Source organism: Denticeps clupeoides, unplaced genomic scaffold (genome assembly GCF_900700375.1).
Source record: "Denticeps clupeoides unplaced genomic scaffold, fDenClu1.1, whole genome shotgun sequence".
NCBI lineage: Eukaryota > Metazoa > Chordata > Actinopteri > Clupeiformes > Denticipitidae > Denticeps > Denticeps clupeoides.
The window spans coordinates 66,829-85,540 of record NW_021630116.1 but is presented as its reverse complement, the minus strand read 5'-3'; the positions used below and the strand labels follow the sequence as shown (position 1 = coordinate 85,540).

The 18,712-nt window shown below is 48.9% G+C and overlaps 1 protein-coding gene and 2 pseudogenes across 1 annotated transcript in view; all 3 read right to left on the bottom strand.

Moving 5' to 3' along the window:
• Window positions 1–314: 314 nt before the first annotated feature.
• On the bottom strand, window positions 315–2,080 carry LOC114783785 (gem-associated protein 8-like; annotated as a pseudogene).
• A 1,012-nt stretch (window positions 2,081–3,092) lies between these two features.
• Window positions 3,093–11,465, bottom strand: LOC114783777 (ribose-phosphate pyrophosphokinase 2-like; annotated as a pseudogene).
• Window positions 11,466–13,144: 1,679 nt separating this feature from the next.
• The window catches only part of LOC114783776 (FERM and PDZ domain-containing protein 4-like), a 46,567-nt gene continuing 40,999 nt past the window's right edge, over window positions 13,145–18,712 (bottom strand). The window contains 3 exon segments of the mRNA XM_028969269.1: window positions 13,145–13,936; window positions 13,938–16,621; window positions 17,644–18,651. Coding sequence (XP_028825102.1) covers window positions 13,592–13,936; window positions 13,938–16,621; window positions 17,644–18,651 — 4,037 coding nt within the window. The 3' untranslated portion in view covers window positions 13,145–13,591.

Here is an 18,712-nt window from a genome sequence, read left to right as displayed (position 1 = left end):
AAGAGGTCAGAGGCAGCAGCTGCAGACCCTGAACACAACACGGGCAGGACTGGGGGAGAAGGGGGAAAAAAAAAAAAAAAAAAAAAAAACCTTCAGTCCTTCATCGGTCCAGTTTTTCAGACGAGCATCTATCTACTCCTGATTCGACCACCAGTGACACCCCCACTACTGATCCACAGCACCCCCTACTGGCCTGGTGGAGCTCTTCACCTGTAGCAATTCTAAAAGTGGTGGACAAATGTAAAAATCTGCAATGACCATTAAACAGAAATGACCTGTGAGGTTTGGCTGTAATGGAGAAAGAAACCAGGAATATCAGGAATATTCAGTCCCTCAGAGTCGGAGCGGGATCACAGGCCAGTACTTGGGCTGCTTGCGGTCGCAGTTCCGGTCAAAGGTCAGCTGCATGGCGGCCTCCATGGCCTGGATGCGCGGCGCGTCTTTCCCGTACAGCTTCTTCATGGGCACTCCTCCTCTCCCCGGGACGCTCCATAGGAGGCGCCGCTGAGAACCTCGGAGCGCTGCGAGGGTCTTGGTCGGCCAACACATACGTGCCATGGCGCTCCGCATCCTCCTGCTGCTGCCGCTCTGCGCGAGAGAAGAGAAAGTTAGGGACAGTGAATAACAATCTTGTTATAAAGCATAAAAAAAAATGTAATGTTCAAAGAATGCTGTCTGTCTCATTGCTGTCTCATTGTCACACATGGTCACTTTATGTCAGTATGTAAGGTTGTTTAAATGTTACACGTAGCACCAGGGTTGTTTCGTTTCACTCTGTACTGCCTAACATGTACGTTGGGGTGGTAGTAGCCTAGTGGTAACACTCTCGCCTATGAACCAGAAGACCTGGGTTTCAAATCCCGCTTACTACCATTGTGTCCTGAGCAAGACACTTAACCCTAAGTTGCTCCAGGGGAGTGTCCCCTGGATAAGGGCGTCTGATAAATGCTGTAAATGTACGTAGCTGAAAGCTCAACTTGAACTTGAGTGATGGTTTGATGGTTACGGTCACTCTTAACTGCTGGGAAAAAAAAATGCTGGTTCGGATTGAATCTGTTGGTTTAGAATCTGACCTGTCCCCATTATGGATATCGGAAAAGTGTTTTTAATTTTGTAAATTCAAAATGAATACTGTGAACAGTAAGAACTGGATAATGAGGTGGGAGTGGCCTAATGGGGAACAGAACCCCCACGTACCACCATTGTGTCCAGAGGGGGATGGTCCCTGTAACTACTGATTGCAAGTCGCTGATAAATGACGTAAATGTAAATATCTGAAAGAGAAATTGTGGATAGGAAGAATGAAATTATGGATATGTGAAAATTCATATCAATTCTAGCTATGTGAAAGGTGAAAAAATGCTTGCCATAGGTCAGCATAGGTCACGGTGTGATTGGCCAGGGGGAGGGATAGCAAGAGGACTGTCTCACCCCCAAAGACATTCAGGGTTAGGAGTCTTGCTCAGGGACACGATGGTAGAAAGTGGGGTTCGAACCCGGGGGCTTCTGGTTCATAGGCCGGTGTGTTAACCACTGGGCCACTACGGCCCTGTGACATCACGCATCACACACTCACTGAGCTCCTCCCGGTGTCTCTCGGTCTGAGCGAAGTACTCTCGCAGCTCGTCGGGTAATGTCCATTGCGAGTGACGTCACACTCCACCCCGCTGCTGGACCCGTCCGATGTCTCCTCTTCCTCCTCCTCGGACCCCCGAATTCCCCGCAGCACCCCACGTGCCAGTCGGAGGAGCCACGGGGCCACGCCACGGGGCCCCAGGCGGCCTCCAGGGCCTTGCTGTACGCCTGTCGGTGCCTGTGGAGCCAGCTCATGGCCTGCTGGTAATGCTGCCAGTAGCGGGCGTAAACGGGGCTACAGTACCAGGTATCGGGGTGCGACCCGCTGGCCTGCAAACAAACAAACAAAAAAGATGGAATTAAATTACAGTTGTTGTTTTTTTTACCGCGGACTCTGAGGTTAAACTTACCATCACGTGAAAAGATTATGCTTTTCCTGCCGGTGAAGAAAATGGATAACTGCGCGGAACTTTTTACACAACGCTAGAAAAAACACGCACTAACTTTCATACCTCAGCACCAGGCACTTTGTTTACTACTACTACACTTCTACCGCATGTTGCGCAAGAGTCCGCGGAGCGCTGCTGCTACTACCAAGGTACCCTGGCGCTTCGTCTAACGCTAAATGGCTGACTTGACCGAGCGCATGCGCGCTGCTGCCGCCCCCTGCAGGCGAGGCGGAGACACGACGCAACGCAAACTGCGCAGGTCCCGGTGACGGAGGTTCGTGAATCTCGACGGTCTGGCGAGAACACGCAGTGCCTCAGAATTCAGAACTCCGGGGCGATCAACCTTTGGGGTGAAAACGATTCTTTTGTCACAAACGAATCTACTACTCCTGCTCTGCCGAAGAACGAGGGATTGTTTACACCCCAAAAGATCAGCGCTGTCGTACTACAACTTTAACGGGCCTAAACTTTTTGAGTCCACTGGCTCACACGTGGTCCAGATTAACGCGAATTTCCCGTTATTCATTTAACGATGCAGCAGCTCCTGTCGGACAGTTCTTAAATGATCATGAAATGGAGGCAATAACAACCACCTTGTTGTAATCTTGCATATTTCGTGTACTATTTTCTGCAGCGATTGTACATGACGTGTGTAGAGTGAGAATAAAAGGCATTCTATTCTGTTCTAAGACCAGCAGTGTACTGCTACCAGAAATTACTCTTAGAGATTGCTCATACATTTCAGTTACTACTTTATATTAAAACCCCATGAATAGGGGGCTGTTTTGCTGCTTGCTTTTTTATGTATTTAAATTGTATTATTTACATAGATACTTTAGTTTCTTTGTTCTGTGGAAGTACTTGATAGAATGACAATATCAGAATGTTAATGTGAATTTTGTTCCAATGGACGGCTGCAGATGTGACGATGGGGGTCTCCATTAGGCTCTGGTGTTACTTAATGGCCCGATGATGAGTGGGGCCGATGTTCCTCCAGGACCAGGGCTGGGGAAACGCACCCAGACCACCACTGACGAAAAAAGCCACGACCACATGACACGACGGGGCTCGGGAGTCTGTCAAAATCTTTATTTCATTCAAACTGGAAGAACAAAATGAGCACACAGAGCAGGGCGCACTCGTGAGCACAAGACAGTGAAGTACTACTGCACTATTCAAAAACCCTGCGTGTGTGTACATCCAATTTATTACATGCCCAAAGACTGACTAAGTCAGTGCAAAGATTTCACAGCTGTCATCAATGTCTAGGAAAAAATGTGCAACGACCAACACAGCAAAACCAACTGAGATCTGACTGCAGAGCGGATTTATTTGCATAAGGTAACCCTCAGAGTGGTGACAATGTCATTATGGGAATGTTCACTACAGATTAAAAGGGTTCTGTGAAATGTCAGCAGTCTGAAGAACAAGCCAGCATTGGGAAAGATCCCAGAGCCTCTGAATGGGAGCAGGACTGAAATGGATTTACCTTCAGGTCGAAAACGGAGCACCGCTGAAGACTTTGGCGTAGCATCTGCGCACTAACTGCTACACTGGTGGAAATAATGCATACTTGTGCCACAATAGGTTAAAACAGATATTGGGGGTAGTTAGGATTTCTCTGCACCCTCAGCTGTGTGTGTATGTGTGTGAGTGAGTGTGTGCCTGCATGCATGTGTATCTCAGTCCAAGAAATCAAAATCAAATCAATGACAGTCAAAGTGACAGTAAAAGGACCTACCACACAGAATCTGTTATTAAAAGAACACGTTTTCCCCCCATTGAGGTAAAATGGGAGAACAGTAGAAAACTAAATTCTTTGGTCAAGATCATTGCCAGTAAGCTCTGGAACCAAAACAGCACGTGCACAGAAAGAGCCACATGGGAAGATTTGCATTGTGGGTAAAAACAGAGTAATGTGGGCCCACAGCGTCGAGCCACAACGGGTTGCCAGGTTTGCAGAAGGATGTGTGCAGCGTAGCTGGGTGCTGACTGGACAACAGGAAGAAGGTGAGCCGAGATTGGCCGAGTTACAAGGGCACGTGACTGAAGAGGTAGGAAACAGACTCCCCGTTGTGGGTCCGGCGGATGGCCTCGGCCAGGATCATGGAGATGTCGATGACCTGGAAGGCAGAAGACAATCACATTGGTCCTATTAGACCGGAGTCACATGAGCAGTCCCATGCCGCTGCACAAAGACCAGAGTCGTAATAAAGTTATAAATTTTCCTTCAAACCCCCAAACAGCTGCAGGCATTTAAAAGCATGAAGGCACATGTTGACAAATTAATTTGCCCAAGAGTGTGGTTTCATTATTCTCTTTTTTAAAAAGAAATGTATTGCATTAAAAAATATATATTGTAATAGTAATTTCACACAGTTCATGAGCACACATTAGCCATGGACCTCTATGACAGAGCTGCAGTAACGCAATAGCGCCTCTGGCGGACCTGCAGTGGTACTGCAACCCCACACTCGCCTATGAACCAGAAGACCCAGGTTCATTTTACATTTACAGCATTTATCAGATGCCCTTATCCAGAGCGACTTCCAGTCAGTAGTTACAGGGACAGTCTCCCTGGAGCAACTTAGGGTTAAGTGTCTTGCTCAGGGACACAATGGTAGTAAGTGGGATTCGAACCCGGGTCTTCTGGTTCATAGGCGAGTGTGTTACCCACTAGGCTACTACCACCCTTCAAACCCCACTTACTACCATTGTGTCCCTGAGCAAGACACTTAACCCTGAGTGTCTCCAGGGGGGGAACTGTCCCTGTAACTACTGATTGTAAGTTGCTCTGGATAAGGGCGTCTGGTAAATGCTGTAAATGTGAATGGATCGCATGCGCCACTTTTCTGAAATCCCATTTCACTTTGTAGAAAGGCTTTGTGCGGAGGGAACTGGCGTGAGCTGCAACTCTGTGAGCCTCACCTGGATCTTGGGACACTGCTTCATCTTCTCCTCTTGTGGGATGGTGTTGGTGACGACCACAGCCTCAAATGGGGCGCTGTTGATGCGCGAGATGGCAGGGCCAGAGAAGATGCCGTGGGTGAGGATGGCGTAGACCTTAATCGCTCCTGCTGAGATCAACCTGGAGACACAAACATGGCACATGTGTGAGAAAGAGATAGCACCGTTGTCAGCCCAGTCCCACGGGTCGCACCTGCAGAACATTTTCATTCCAAGATGAGGTGGGAAAACTCTGTATCTGGGAACCACTGAGAATGTGTGTGGGAATCTTGGCCTTGAGTTTCTGCATAGAATGTACGCTGTAGACATGGTCCGGTTTTATTTAGTGCATAATCAATATAACTCTACTCTTTTATTGTCATTGTATTGTTGCCTAAACAAAAAAGTGACTATTGTCAGTACAAGATATTGGGAGGGGTATATACAAGGGACTATATATTAATAATAATTAAAATAAATAAATAAATTAAAAAAATTAAGTGTGTGTGTATAGGGTTATGGACAGTAAAAGTGAGTGAAACTATTTTAAAAAGATATTTGCAAGGTTATTGCACATGGTCTTAGACAGTAGAAGCAGTGGGATGTCCGTATAGGGGAAAGTCATCGATCTGATGAATTGAGGGTTCTGATTAGCCGCGGGTAGAAGCTGTTCTTCAGCCTGTTGGATTATAACTCATCACAACACAGAACCAAGTTCTGAAAGCTCCCCATAGACTTTTTTAATCGTTATAAGTAATATCAGTGAGTCACTTCGTTTTTCGTGTAATTTATTGAGCATCAAAAACTGGGATTAGGATGTGTGAGGAAAATAAGGTGGCCCAGAAGGGTCAACATGAACGCAAAAGCCGCACCGGAAGCTATGCCCCAATGGAAATGACGCTCATTACTGTAAGTAAGTGAAGCGCTGATGCTAGAAAACATTTAAGTTTCGTAATGAGCAATGCTATTCGATGTGATGGGTTTAAGTTAGGGATCATTTACACGGCGTTCATATATGAAATATAACTTTCAATTGGGGAAGAACAGAAGACGCAGACGCCGCATCTACAGAGTGACCTCTTTGCTTGAACAGCGGGGTCTCACTTGTCAGCGGCGTGGCAGATTGTGCCGCACGTGTCGGCCATGTCATCCACCAGAATGGCCACGCGGTCCTTGACGTCTCCCACCAGGACCATGCGGTCGACCTCGTTGGCTTTTTTCCGCTCTTTATGGATGAGCGCGAACTCTACGTTGAGGCGGTCGGCGATGGAGGTCACCCTGAGACAAAGCACACAGACACATTACAGAGTGGGCGGGACAAACATGTCTTAGGCTCCACCCACAGGTGATATGCTTCACTGTAAGGGCAAAGATCTAACTAGTAAAGATCTAATTTAGATCTAATAAAATATTGTTTCTTATTTGGAAGCTTTAGACTATTAAACGCACCGTTTGGCTCCCCCTGCATCCGGCGAAACGATGATGCAGTTCTTCCACTCTGGAATGTTCTCTCGGATCCACTGTAGGACCGCCGGCTCAGCATACAGGTTGTCGACAGCGATGTCAAAGAAGCCCTTCAACAGGTAAGCAGAGAGAACCGTGACGTTGACGGCGGAGGGCCGGAGCGAAGTCAAAAGGGGAATTGCGGCGGGTGGAGGCGGACCTGTATCTGCGACGCGTGCAGGTCCATGGTAATGATGTGGTCGGCTCCGGCCACGGACAGCATGTTGGCCACCAGCTTCGCAGAGATGGGGGCGCGACTCTGGAAGCATTTACATTTACCATCAGTAGTTACAGGGACAGTCCCCCCCCCGGAGACACTCAGGGTTAAGTGTCTTGCTCAGGGACACGATGGTAGTAAGTGGGGTTTGAACCTGGGTCTTCTGCTTCATAGGCGAGTGTGTTACCTGCTAGGCCACTACCACCCTATAAAGCACAAGAAGTTCTGTGTTGTTACGTTTTTGTAGCGTTGTGAACGTGAATTGATCACGGTGAAACGTGTCCTCTGCTTTTAACCATCACCCTTGGTGAGCCGGGGGCAGCCATGGCGGGCGCCCGGGGGGCAGACCTCGGTGGCACCTTGCCGGTTCAGGACTTGAACCTGCAACCCTTCGGTTACGAGTCCGCTTCCTTCCCCGCTAGGAGGCCACTGCCCTGTGGAGAAAAATGTTCCAGATGTTTAGGAGAGGATGAAGGAAGTCTGACCAAGTGTGAACTTCACGAACGACATCATGCTGAAGCTTTTTTAATAAAACCATTTTTTCCCCTACACAAATGTACAGTAAAAAGTGAGCATAAGGAAACGTGTCCTCTGCTTTTAACCATAGACCATTTAACCAACGAGCTTTCGCTCGTATTTCCTCTGCTTTCCTGTAACGTTTTAAGACGCAATGTTTCCCACCATTTATAAAAAGAGGGCGAACAGAGGGACACAACATTTACAGCATTTACCAGACGCCCTTATCCAGAGCGACTTACAATCAGTAGTTACAGGGACAGTCCCCCCCTGGAGACACTCAGGGTTAAGTGTCTTGCTCAGGGACACGATGGTAGTAAGTGGGATTTGAACCTGGGTCTTCTGGTTCATATGAGAGTGTGTTACCCACTAGGCTCTCTCCATCCCAAAACTCACGCAACTCATTTACATAATGTAAACCTGACGGGTAGAAGCTGAGTGCGGAGGAGCTTGTGTGTGTGTGTGTGTGTGTGTGTGTGTGTGTTTTCAACTCTGCTCAACCCAATCAGCAGGGAGCTGCTCCGAATGGAAAACTGCGACCGCGGCATCACCAAAAACAACGAGAGGATCGATGGGGAGGAGGGCGGCAGCTGCTGTCCCCGCGCCATCTTATCGGCGGTGAAGACGCCCTTATCGTCATTATTTACAGGGGGACAGCCCCCCTGGAGACACTCAGGGTTCAGAAGTATGTGTCTGTTCAGTAGGTGTCTTACCCACCAAGCCACTGACACCCAAGTTTAAAAAGTGGAGAGTTGTACCTTGTCCTTCTTGTCCTGTCTGGCGTACGGGAAGCACGGGATGACGGCGGTTACGCGGGACGATGACGCGATCTTGCAGGCGTTTATCATTATTAAGAGCTCCATTAGATTATCATTTATCTCGCCACAGCCGCTCTGTATGATGTAGACGTCCTCAGCCAACGGACGCTCTCCCCGATCTCCACGCTGTAAAAACAGAAATAATCATTAAAAATAATAAAAATCATAAATCCTCCTCCTCATCCACAGTGATGCACACGAAGGCGTAAATTCTGAATGCATATGGGACCGAGTGATCAAAACGATCATATTTAGAAGCATTAAAGCTCATTACGTCCTTATGGTGTTGTGGTGGTGGGGCTGTCTGGGGCAGATCGGTGGGTTTGCGGGGGGGGAGGAGCCAAGGCCACCTAGTCACCTACAGACAGGGTCTGAGTGGCTGAAGGACTGGAGATTTGTGTGAATGGGGTAGTGTTGTTGAAAGGCTAATAGTACGAGTTGTAGTACGAGTTCGTTTTGTGCTCCAGTCAAATCAAATAGACTCTAAACATGGGTTTGTAATCACAGAATTTGAGAACAGTGAATTATGGGTAATTTTCAATGCCACTTGCTTCCTGTATTTACTTTTGACGTTCCCCGCGGCGATGCATCGGACCAATCAAGCAGAGAGGACATTTTTTCGTTCGCTTGGACTTTTCCAGACCAGGAAGAAACCGATTCAGACCAGAGCAAAACGTACGCCGCGTGAAAGTGCCCTCTGTCTCGGATCGCTGTCGGCATTGTACCCTCCTGTTGGGAAAGGGGGGGTGTCGAGTCACTTGTTCACTGTAAATCATAAAACTCTGGATTTTCACCCTATATTTTGTTGGTTGATGTGCGTTTACTTCCCAGGTTCCCCACTCCCTCCCGGTTGTGTCACGTGTCCCTCAACCCTCCCGAACGTGGTGACGATGATTATTCTGCAGTAAAAATCATGCGTAGTGATAAACATGAGACCTAAACGGAAGTGAAAGAGAACTAACACTCAAATTAATTTTATTCACTTAAATCAGAGTAAAATCATCTGGTTCCAGCTGTAGAGATTTGGGTCAACTTCACTACTCCTCAAACACAAGAGCGCGAACTCATTGGTCACATGACCAGTCGCTGTGCTCGCAGAATAGATGAGCCGCTGGCTGAAATCAATTACAAGTCCCAGAAAGGGACCCTCAGCACGTGAGGGCTGGACACGAGATACCCGAGGACATAGGACCAACATTCCAGACTTGGCCGGTTTAAAAGTTCAGACTCGTCGCATATGCTCATCAGGAAAGGGCCGTGAATTGATCTCTCCCCTTTACGTGAACAAAGCCCAGATCGACAGATATCAACTCGAGGGGGTTTGTTCATTACTCAAAGGTCAAAGGTCGCCTGTATGTCAGAGTCTGGGACAAAGTGAGTGACGAGGCAAATAAGGATCAGCAAACCCCATACCAGGGCCAGTCACCAGATTAATACCGTAACACGGACTCTCTGAAAGGAACCTACGTCCGGGGCGCTATCCGCAGAACAGATTATTTTGGAATATAATCCAATCTTTTGTCCTACTTGTCAGTCTAACTAATACGAGAATCTGCAAAAGTATCACATCAGAGCCTTCAAGGAACTAAATTGAAAGTTGAAATAAAACCAATCAGGCTGGTGACGCAGCGTTGGGGACGTTACGTCAATAAATAAAAAAGAAAGTGCATCTGGTCTGTAAAAATCTGTGGTTGCCGTGACGTTTGGGGGTTGGTAAGAGACTCTTAAACCTGATTATAAATAAACCAGCTATATCTGTGTGGAATCATTTGCAGGGATGAGTGAGGCATATGATATTAAATCTGACGGTGGGAGGGGGGGTGTGATCGTATGAGAAGAAAAAAAAAAAAAAAAAAAAAAAAAACACTCAGCTCTAATCGCCAAAAAACAACCGAATTGCGATTTAATTTGCGATTTGTCACTACATTGTGTATTGAAAACCGTAGCGTAACCGTAGATTGAAAAATGATTGTAAGAGCGTCCCTGCTTGCATTTAAGTGGGTGTGGCTTTACTATGAGACACATCAGATTGGTGAGCATGACTGTCCATCATACAGGGACATCGGCGAAACGGCATTGGACTGGGGGCGTTGGGACCGAACACGGCGTGTGGAGGTAGATAGCAATGCTGGACATGACCTGTACGTCACGAAGATCAGCGAGTTTGTTCAACTTCTCGCAACCAATAGGATCAAAGCGTGGAAGCGGGCAGTGTTTGGTCGGCCCGTTCCGAACATTCGCACAAAGCGTGAACGGAGGAAGCCGATATCAGCGTCTCTGAGATCTCTGCCCATTCGGCCGGTCCCGTACTCCCCGCAGCCGCCTCTCTTCCGGCCGCACCCCCAACGCCTCGGGGCTCTGTCTGCGCAGGGGTCTCCCCGCACCGACCCGGACATTAACCGATGGAGCGGAGTCCGGCCCCACTGCTGATGTATGGAGTACCAAGCCCACCGATGCTGTGTTTACATGGCACAACATGCCACTCAGAAAGCTCCAACACTCTGGCCACTTTATTACGGTCGGTGTGGGTCTAGTTATGTGGCTGGCCGGTCGCCTTGTACTTTAGACCAACAGAGGTCACCGCCGTGGGCCTGCAACACCATAATAAGCTGGCTAAGGAGAGTAAAAGCCAGCCTACTGGACGCTCACTGAGGCTTCAGCAGGGCTGTTGAGGGAAACAGACGGACGGACGGACGGACGGACGGACGACACAGAGTCGCCTCGGAGCGTTGAAACGTCACTTCGCAGGCGGCAGGATTCGGTCGCCAGATCTGGCAACCCCACAGCCGAAAACTCGCGCTGCCGACGGCGGCTAATCTCAAACGAACACGCACACATTCATATTCATATTCATATTCACGCAGACTCCCTGTCCTGCAGCAGCGACAAACACGCCCAACCGCATCTTTACTTACACCGAAAAATCGGAGGTGCTCCGGGGCGGTCACGTGATTCACCGTTCAAAAAAAAAAAGGAGGCAAATAAAGCACATTTGTATGTTCTATATTAACATGAAATAACATATAATACACGGACGGCCGGACAAAAAAAATAAGGAATACGGCGTCGCCCCGACAGGCGCGCTTCCGCGTAAACAGCGGGGCCGCGCAACGCGCGCACACGTGGGCTGACGCGCTGTGCAGGTCGCTAAAAAAAAACACGAGAACGTCGCCCACGGTGGCTCACCACGTTTCCTGGTTGCTGAATTTCTTGGTGATGACCTTGCCCAGCTCCAGACCCAGCCTGTCCGCCACCCGCTGGGACAGGTCGTGGTGCGAGCTGCCGCTGAACAGCACGATGTTCGGCATGACTGCTGCGGAGGCGACGGGGCGCACGATTCCCCGGCGGAAGACGCTTCGACCGGCGGCCGGGACTCTAGAAGCGAGGCATCCTGGACGCGGAGTCGAGAGGAAGTGACAAGGGAGCCGCACTAAATACGACGGGACACGTGTTGCCAGATCTCGCGAGAGAGGGCGAGAAAAAGTTGCATAACGAACACGGCGGACTCCTCTTCATTTGAGATTTTGAATATCCAAACACACTACACACAACAATAATCCACATTGTCTTCATACGTTACTGTTACGATGTAATAAACAACTAAGCTTTCGTGAGATCTGGTTGAGCTGGTCGTCTAACCAGCAAACAAGAACATGTGTGTTAGTGTTTGATCCGATCATGGAATAAAAAGTTGTTTTATATTTTGCACGCTCATATTGAAAATATAGGGGGGGGGGGGGTTCAAGTAATTTTATTTGCATTCCGTTTTACTGCAAACCTGGCAACGTTTGTGCTTCCATTTGATTGGCTTAAACGCGGGGCGCTAAACTCAGGGGATGTAATGCTTGTGTGTTTTATCTTATTTTATCATTCACACATTGCTTTGTTAGGAGAAAATGTTACAGCAAAATCAATCTCCTGCCGGTCAATCATTACTTTTGGCGACAGTTTTACGGCAAGACAGAAAACAGAACCGAGTTGCCATGTCCGCTTATTCGAAGCGACTTCGTGCATGTTTCGTTTTCATAAAGTCCCAATTAAACAGAATTGTGTGTTTCCAGTTTTGTAAGAACAGTAAAGTGGCTAAACGTACAGCCGGTCTGACTACATGACTAATTTACACAATCATAACTTTTTTAATTAGGATGTTGTGTGTCATTGTATATCAACACTATGTATGAATCAAACCCCCGAATACATGTAAATCAACAGACTGTTTGTTTATGATAGAGTTTATATCCTGTTGCACATAAAATCACACTTGCACAGGGCATTATGGATTGGGTCGAACTACTAAACAAACTAAACTAATTTACAAGCCTTATTTACCCAGTCAGGAACTGGGAGAGATCTTCAGTAAGTGCAGAGTACCTGAAACTGCAATCATACGCCATGTCCAGCTAAATTGAATGAAAATGCAATTTCTGTACTGGCACTGTAACTACTGATTGTAAGTCGCTCTGGATAAGGGGCGTCTGATAAAAGCTGTAAATGTAATGTGAATGTAAAATATAAATGCATAGTTGAAGGGTTGTTTTAATGTATGACAGTTCAGCTGAACGAATATTGTTCATATCAGACGTTCCACCCTGGAGTGTGACCTTAAAAGCTGATTTTTCACTGGAGAGTGGAGCTCGATGACCGTGTTGGTGGACTGAGGGGTCGGATCGCCTTGTTTATTCCATGTCCAAGAATCCCGGACACCTCCCAGCCTCTATCAGGACAGAGAGCAGAATGGGCAGACATAACAGAGATAAAGTACGACCCTTTCTCATGGTCTTCTGACAGTGAGAGGGTTTATTTCCTGATTTTGCAACAAAGCCATTTGATGAAGAGTTGATATTTTCTGCTTATGGTTTTCACGTGGGAATTGCTAAAACCTCTTACAATCCAAAACTCATTGTATAATTCAACACCCAGACAAGCAGGGTTTACGCAGTATTTCTATACATACTTTTATTACATCTGAGCACTGTAACTGTGATTAAACGTGAGACCTGCAAATTAAATGAAGGCTTCCTGATGGCGGGTAATAAGTAAATCATTTCATGTTATGAAAAGAAAATAAACACATGACAAATTATGTTAATTATTAAAATATGTTATGTTTTATATTATTAAATTAAAATACCATTAGATTGTAATAGTAATCACACAATGTTTAATCAAATTAATTCAATAACTCCTATACTTTAAATAATATAATTCTATATGAATGCAACCTTTTTGTTAAAAAGACTGATTTAATTAAAATAACTCTTAAACAAATCTCTAGCAAATAAAAAGATGTCCCTTGCCCTTCTCCGTTCACACTTAAGATATTATGGTTAAATAAAGTGGATTAATCTTCCATGTTGCTAATTAAAAGCATTAGATTTTTATATATTTATATATATATGGTATATATACTGTATTTATGTACATCTTTATATAGAAAATAAATATGCACTGAGTAACAGTGTTTAAAGCCGTTCAAATACATACATAAATTCTGTTCATGGGCATCATATTCCCTTATGTCCGTGTATGGCTTGGCTGTAGTTCGACTGAACGGCGCCATCGTGTGGCTATTTGTTGAACAGCGTCTTTAGCGACCGGGTCAGGGCGTTCGCCACAGCCGACATGGTGCTAGAGTGGCGGGCCAGCGCTTTCACGCTGTGGTCTCCAGGGGCGCTACCCGAGGCTGCTTCCGCCGCTCTCAGCAGGCAGATATAGTTCATCACCACCTCGTCGATCTTCGCCACCACCTCGCGTTGCTGCTGGGCCGCCGACGCGCCCAGCCCGCGCACCAGACACATGCACGCCTCCGACAGGCAGCACAGCACCTGGAAGCTGCAGGTGACGGCCAGCAGCATCTCCTCGGGGCTTCCGTGGGCCTGGGATATCCTTCGGCACGCCCGGCCCAGTTCCTTGGGACTCGATGGCCAGCAGCTGTTTGTATTGGTAGAGATCCTGGGACTGCAGTGTCGGGACCCCGCGGTCACCTCTTCCTACGCTGGAGCGGACCAGGGCGATGAGCTCGCTTGCATCCCGGCGGACGTTGGAGAACCCAGCGGGGAAGGAGTACATGCGGTCTTTCAGGGCGTTGATGCGAGAAAGACGGTCGCTGAAGCTCATGTTATTCAGCACCTCACCATACAACTGCTCCCCTGTGCTGTCCAGCACCGGGTTAGCATTGTACTGGGAGGTTCCAGCTTCCTCCAAGTCACCTCTGAACCTCCCAAACGCCTCACCATCAGCATCATCTTCCTCTGTCTGACTCTTCCTCTTGAAGAAGCAGTAACTGAATGGGCCATGGCACCTCCATGGACTGGTGTCCAGCTTTTGTGAAGATCTCATCTGCTTGGCATCCTTCTGCACCGGGAGCATCAGAGAAGAACTCCTGCAATCCCTCCTGCCCGTGGACCAGCAGGTTGACCGTGAGGCCATGGAACCCTGCGAGTAGCTCTTGGACAGCCTCTTCCTGGTGGACCGCCTCTGCTGCAGCTTGGGATCGGTGAACTGTGCATTCGCCTGTGAACATCTGGTCATGGAGGGATCCCTGGATTTGTCAAAGGCAGCCTCTTTGCTCTCTGAGCCCACGGCGGCAATGCTACTGGAGCTCCTCCTGAGCTCGCGACCCCTACGGAGGCTACTTGTACATGGTGCATCGCCTTGGCGTTGCACGGGTGCTGACACCTGGACATGGTTGTGTCTAGTCGGGGTGGGCGAGTGTGGTTTTGGCATGGTGGGGCTGGTGCACAGTGTCACGTTTGGTGCAGGAAGAAGAGGTGGGGGAAGAAGAGGTGAAGTAGGAGACATGGGCAGTGGTGAAGCTTTGGCTGGCCAGGGATAAACCAAAGCCTGGTCGTCCCCTCCAGACGATGGCATCCCAAGCTGCTCTGTGTGAGCTACACTGGGGGCGGCAGAGAAACAGAGAGAATCGTTAGGCGTCTGTCGGACGGCATGCTTTGTCCTCCAGTCAGACTTGAGCCAGTCATCTTGGGTTAAGCCCCCAAAAGACCTGGAGGAAGCTGTTCTGCAAGGCACACTCTCACGGGCCCCATCCCTCTTAGTCAAAGACAGGAAGTGTTGGGGGTTCATGCCTCGTTCCAGCTCACCCTCCAGGCCAGAAAAAGAGTTCCTCCGCTCGCGAGAGCTAGCGGGCCTCACGTTCACGGTGCTGACGGGTCTCTGAGCATGCAAGTCAGGACTCCTCTTCAGTTTAGCGGGCAGCGTGGCCGAGTGGTAGGTCTGAGGACCAGAGCCCGCACTGGGGTGCGCTAGATTTGGGCTCAGGAGAGGTGAGGGTGGGGGTGGCATGCAGGGACATCGGGCGGCGGCGTTTCCCTTACTCCTAACCAGGTCTAGCAGCAGCTGGTTGTTCACCAAGTGCCTCCTGCCTCCCCCCTGCAGCTTGCCACCCTGGTGCATCTGGCTCACCGTTAGGTAGTTTAAAAGTTGCCTATAGGCTTCACTGCCCTCCTTCGGGTTCAGACTCCTAACACAGCCCGGCTTTGCATGCAGATCACTCAAAAGGTTACTCCTATGAGCGGTACCTGTGGTTTCTTTGATCTTGGAGCTCCGCAAGTTGCCCTCCCGTGAGCCGCTGAGGGACTGGTCGGACCCAAGAGGTGGGTGAATGTTGGGCAGCATCTTGCGCAGCAGGGCCGGGTCAGCATGTGGGTGGAGGTTCGGTGGGATTTGGCCCTGGATGCACTGCACGAGCGAGGATGATGAGTCGGAGAGAGGGTGACTGCCACCTGGACCACAGAGGGGCGAATCGCTGGGCGTTGGGCAGGCACTGCTCCCTGTGCTGCAGCCGGCATCGAAAGAAGAGCACTGGGAACCCTGCAAGGAGTGCTGAGCCTCGCTCTGCAGGGAGGAAATTCGCTTGGCCAGGTGATACTCGCACAGACGTGCCACGCCTGGCCTCACCTGAGGTTGCACTGGCTGCTGCTCATCTGCAGAAAGGTCTGCCTGCCCAGCATCCTTTGCTTTTCTGGATGGGGATGTGAAAGGAAGACGGTGGGGCTCTTCTTGCCCCATAGCACGCATGCTTTCTGTCCCAGCCCCTGCTCCGACCTCCGTTGACTCGGGTCGGTCCGGTTGAGGGGTGCGTGGACGTCGATTCTCCAGCACACCATCCTCAGGCCCTCCTTGGGTTCTCTCACAAAATGAGGTTCGATTGTCGTTAAACTGTCCCCTCCTGTTGTTGTCTCTAGCGCTGAAAGTATTGAACTTCACCATGCTTGGGTCACACGCAGCTTTCTTGTGTCTTTTGCCTCCACTGGTGCTTGCATTGGAGCGTTTGCTACTGCACGAGTTCAGCAAAGTGGTGCTATGTCCTTTGGCAATGAAATCTGGTAGGGACTTGCCGTCCACTGCCTCAGATACCTTTTCACTCGCTACTCGTGAACTGGGCGAGACAGGGAATTCGGTCTTCTCCTCCAGAAGTGGCTGGTACCCCTCAGTGGTGGCCACCAGGAGGCGCATGGAACCATCGCAAAGCTTGTGGGCTGCGGCCTGCTCAGAGCTCTCAGTCATCTCCGAAGAGTTTGTCTCATTCCCTGAATCGGACGAAGACTCAGGACTGAAGGCCCGGGACATGCCGTTTCCTGGAAAGGAGACATACAAAACAATATCCTTATTGGGAACGTTCAGAAGCTACCATTGTCGAAGGGACTTTTAACATCCTGGTCTATGCTAATACTACGAGCAGCTACGTAACCTAGAAGGGTGCATTAAAAATTTATTCTTCAGTTAAGTGTTTGTACCAGTGGTGGACAAAAGTAAAATAAAAAAATTCCACTTTAGAAAAAGCCTGATTACATAAAGTGAAGTGATTGACATTGTGAAACACTGCAGCACAGCACACGGTGACACAACGAAATGTGTCCTCTGTATTTAACCATCACCCTTGGTGAACAGTGGGAAGCCATGACAGGCGCCTGGGGAGCAGTGTGTGGGAACAGGGATTTGCTCAGTGGGACCTTGGTGGATCGGAATTCGAACAGGCAACCTTCTGATTACGGGACTGCTTCCTTAACCACCACTGCCCCAAAGTACAGGGTGGGCCATTTATATGGATACACCTTAATAAAATGGGAATGGTTGATGACATTGAAAACATTTTATAAGTTGTCAGAAACTTGTAAATGACTCATGAAAGAATAAAGTTACGTTAAAACTAACTAAAACCATTTTTTTTCTTGTGAATTTACCAATAAATTTGATGTGTCACATGACCCTCTTCCTACTGAAAAAACAAAAGTTGGATCCAAGATGGCCACTTCAAAATGGCCACTATGGTCACCACCCATCTTGAAAAGTTTACCCCCTCGCATATACTAATGTGCCACAAACAGGACGTTAATATCACCAACCATTCCCATTTTATTAAGGTGTATCCATATAAATGGCCCACCCTGTATATTAAACAGGTAGATTTCCATTAGGTCGAACCAAGTGGCTACAGAATAACAGGATTTGGGTAGAGTACAACCCACTGAATATAGATTTAGATGCGACATTGTGGCATCCCCAGTGCTGTTTTTCCAAAATGTGCTGCAGTGAGAAGTAAGTAATTTAACTGAAAAAATGGTTTAAACACGTTCCATGAAGGTCGGTTTTTAATGACCTGCGCTGTTGTTGGCCTGTGGTTGGGAAGGCTCCTCAGACACGGATAAAGCTTCGAGCGCCCGCAGTGTTGTCACCACTGCATGGTCCAGGTTCCTCCCTGGACTGCTCTCTGCCTGAATGGGGACGGCATCGATTAAAGACACAGGTATGGCATCATCGTCATTGCAGGAGCCCTGCGGAGGGCCCTTGGCCTCCCCGCTCTCCTCATCAGAGCTGTCCCTGAAGCCCGGTGGCGGAGCAGCGATGGCCATGTTAAGTGTCCTCAGCAGAGCATCATTCTCTTCATCGTCGTCGCCTTCGGGAGGCGGCAGAGACGTCAGGTCGATAATGTCATCACTGGAGCCCGAGAGTGAAATGAAGGTCGGTTTGGCCGCAGGAACTGCTCCTTCTTCCCCAGCAGCTGTGGTGGAATCCTCCTCACAGCTGGCGTCGTCCTCGTCCTCTGCATCGTCTGTAGTCTCAGCGTAGCAGAGGTCCCGCAAGAGTGGCTCTTCGATGTTCCCATCGGTGGCGCCAAAGATCTTTGCCTCGCCAATGTTACTGTAGACCACCGGCGGCAGGGCACTGCCATAGAGGAATGGCATTCCATCCACCATGCGGAAGTCACCGGAGACACTGCTGTTCAGGAAAGGAGGGTGACGTTCGTCCAGCACCTCTGGACTCTCGTCCATGAGTCGTTGGTACCCAAGATTCTGGGGGTTCACAGTGTCCAAAGGCGGGTCCCCGAAAATGAAAGACACCTTTGCACTTCGGGGAGAGTCCTGAGGCCTGTGTCTGGCAGGAGGTAGAGGCGGGGGCAATGGGCTTCTCCTCCCTCCCTCTGCCATATCTCCACTTGGCAGGGGGGGTGGAGGTCGGGGCATTTTGGTTTGAAACGAGGGACTGTGGTTGTTCTCCCCGGGTTGGCTCTCTGGGTATTCAGAGTCCCTTGGAGATGCCTGGGTACCAAGATCCTCACAGTAACCGAAAGAAATGCTGTATGGCCATTCCAGCCCTCGGTCTTGGCCTCAAAGAGATAGGAAAAGCATTCAGTGATCATACAAATGTTAAAAAACATGACCGTGGTT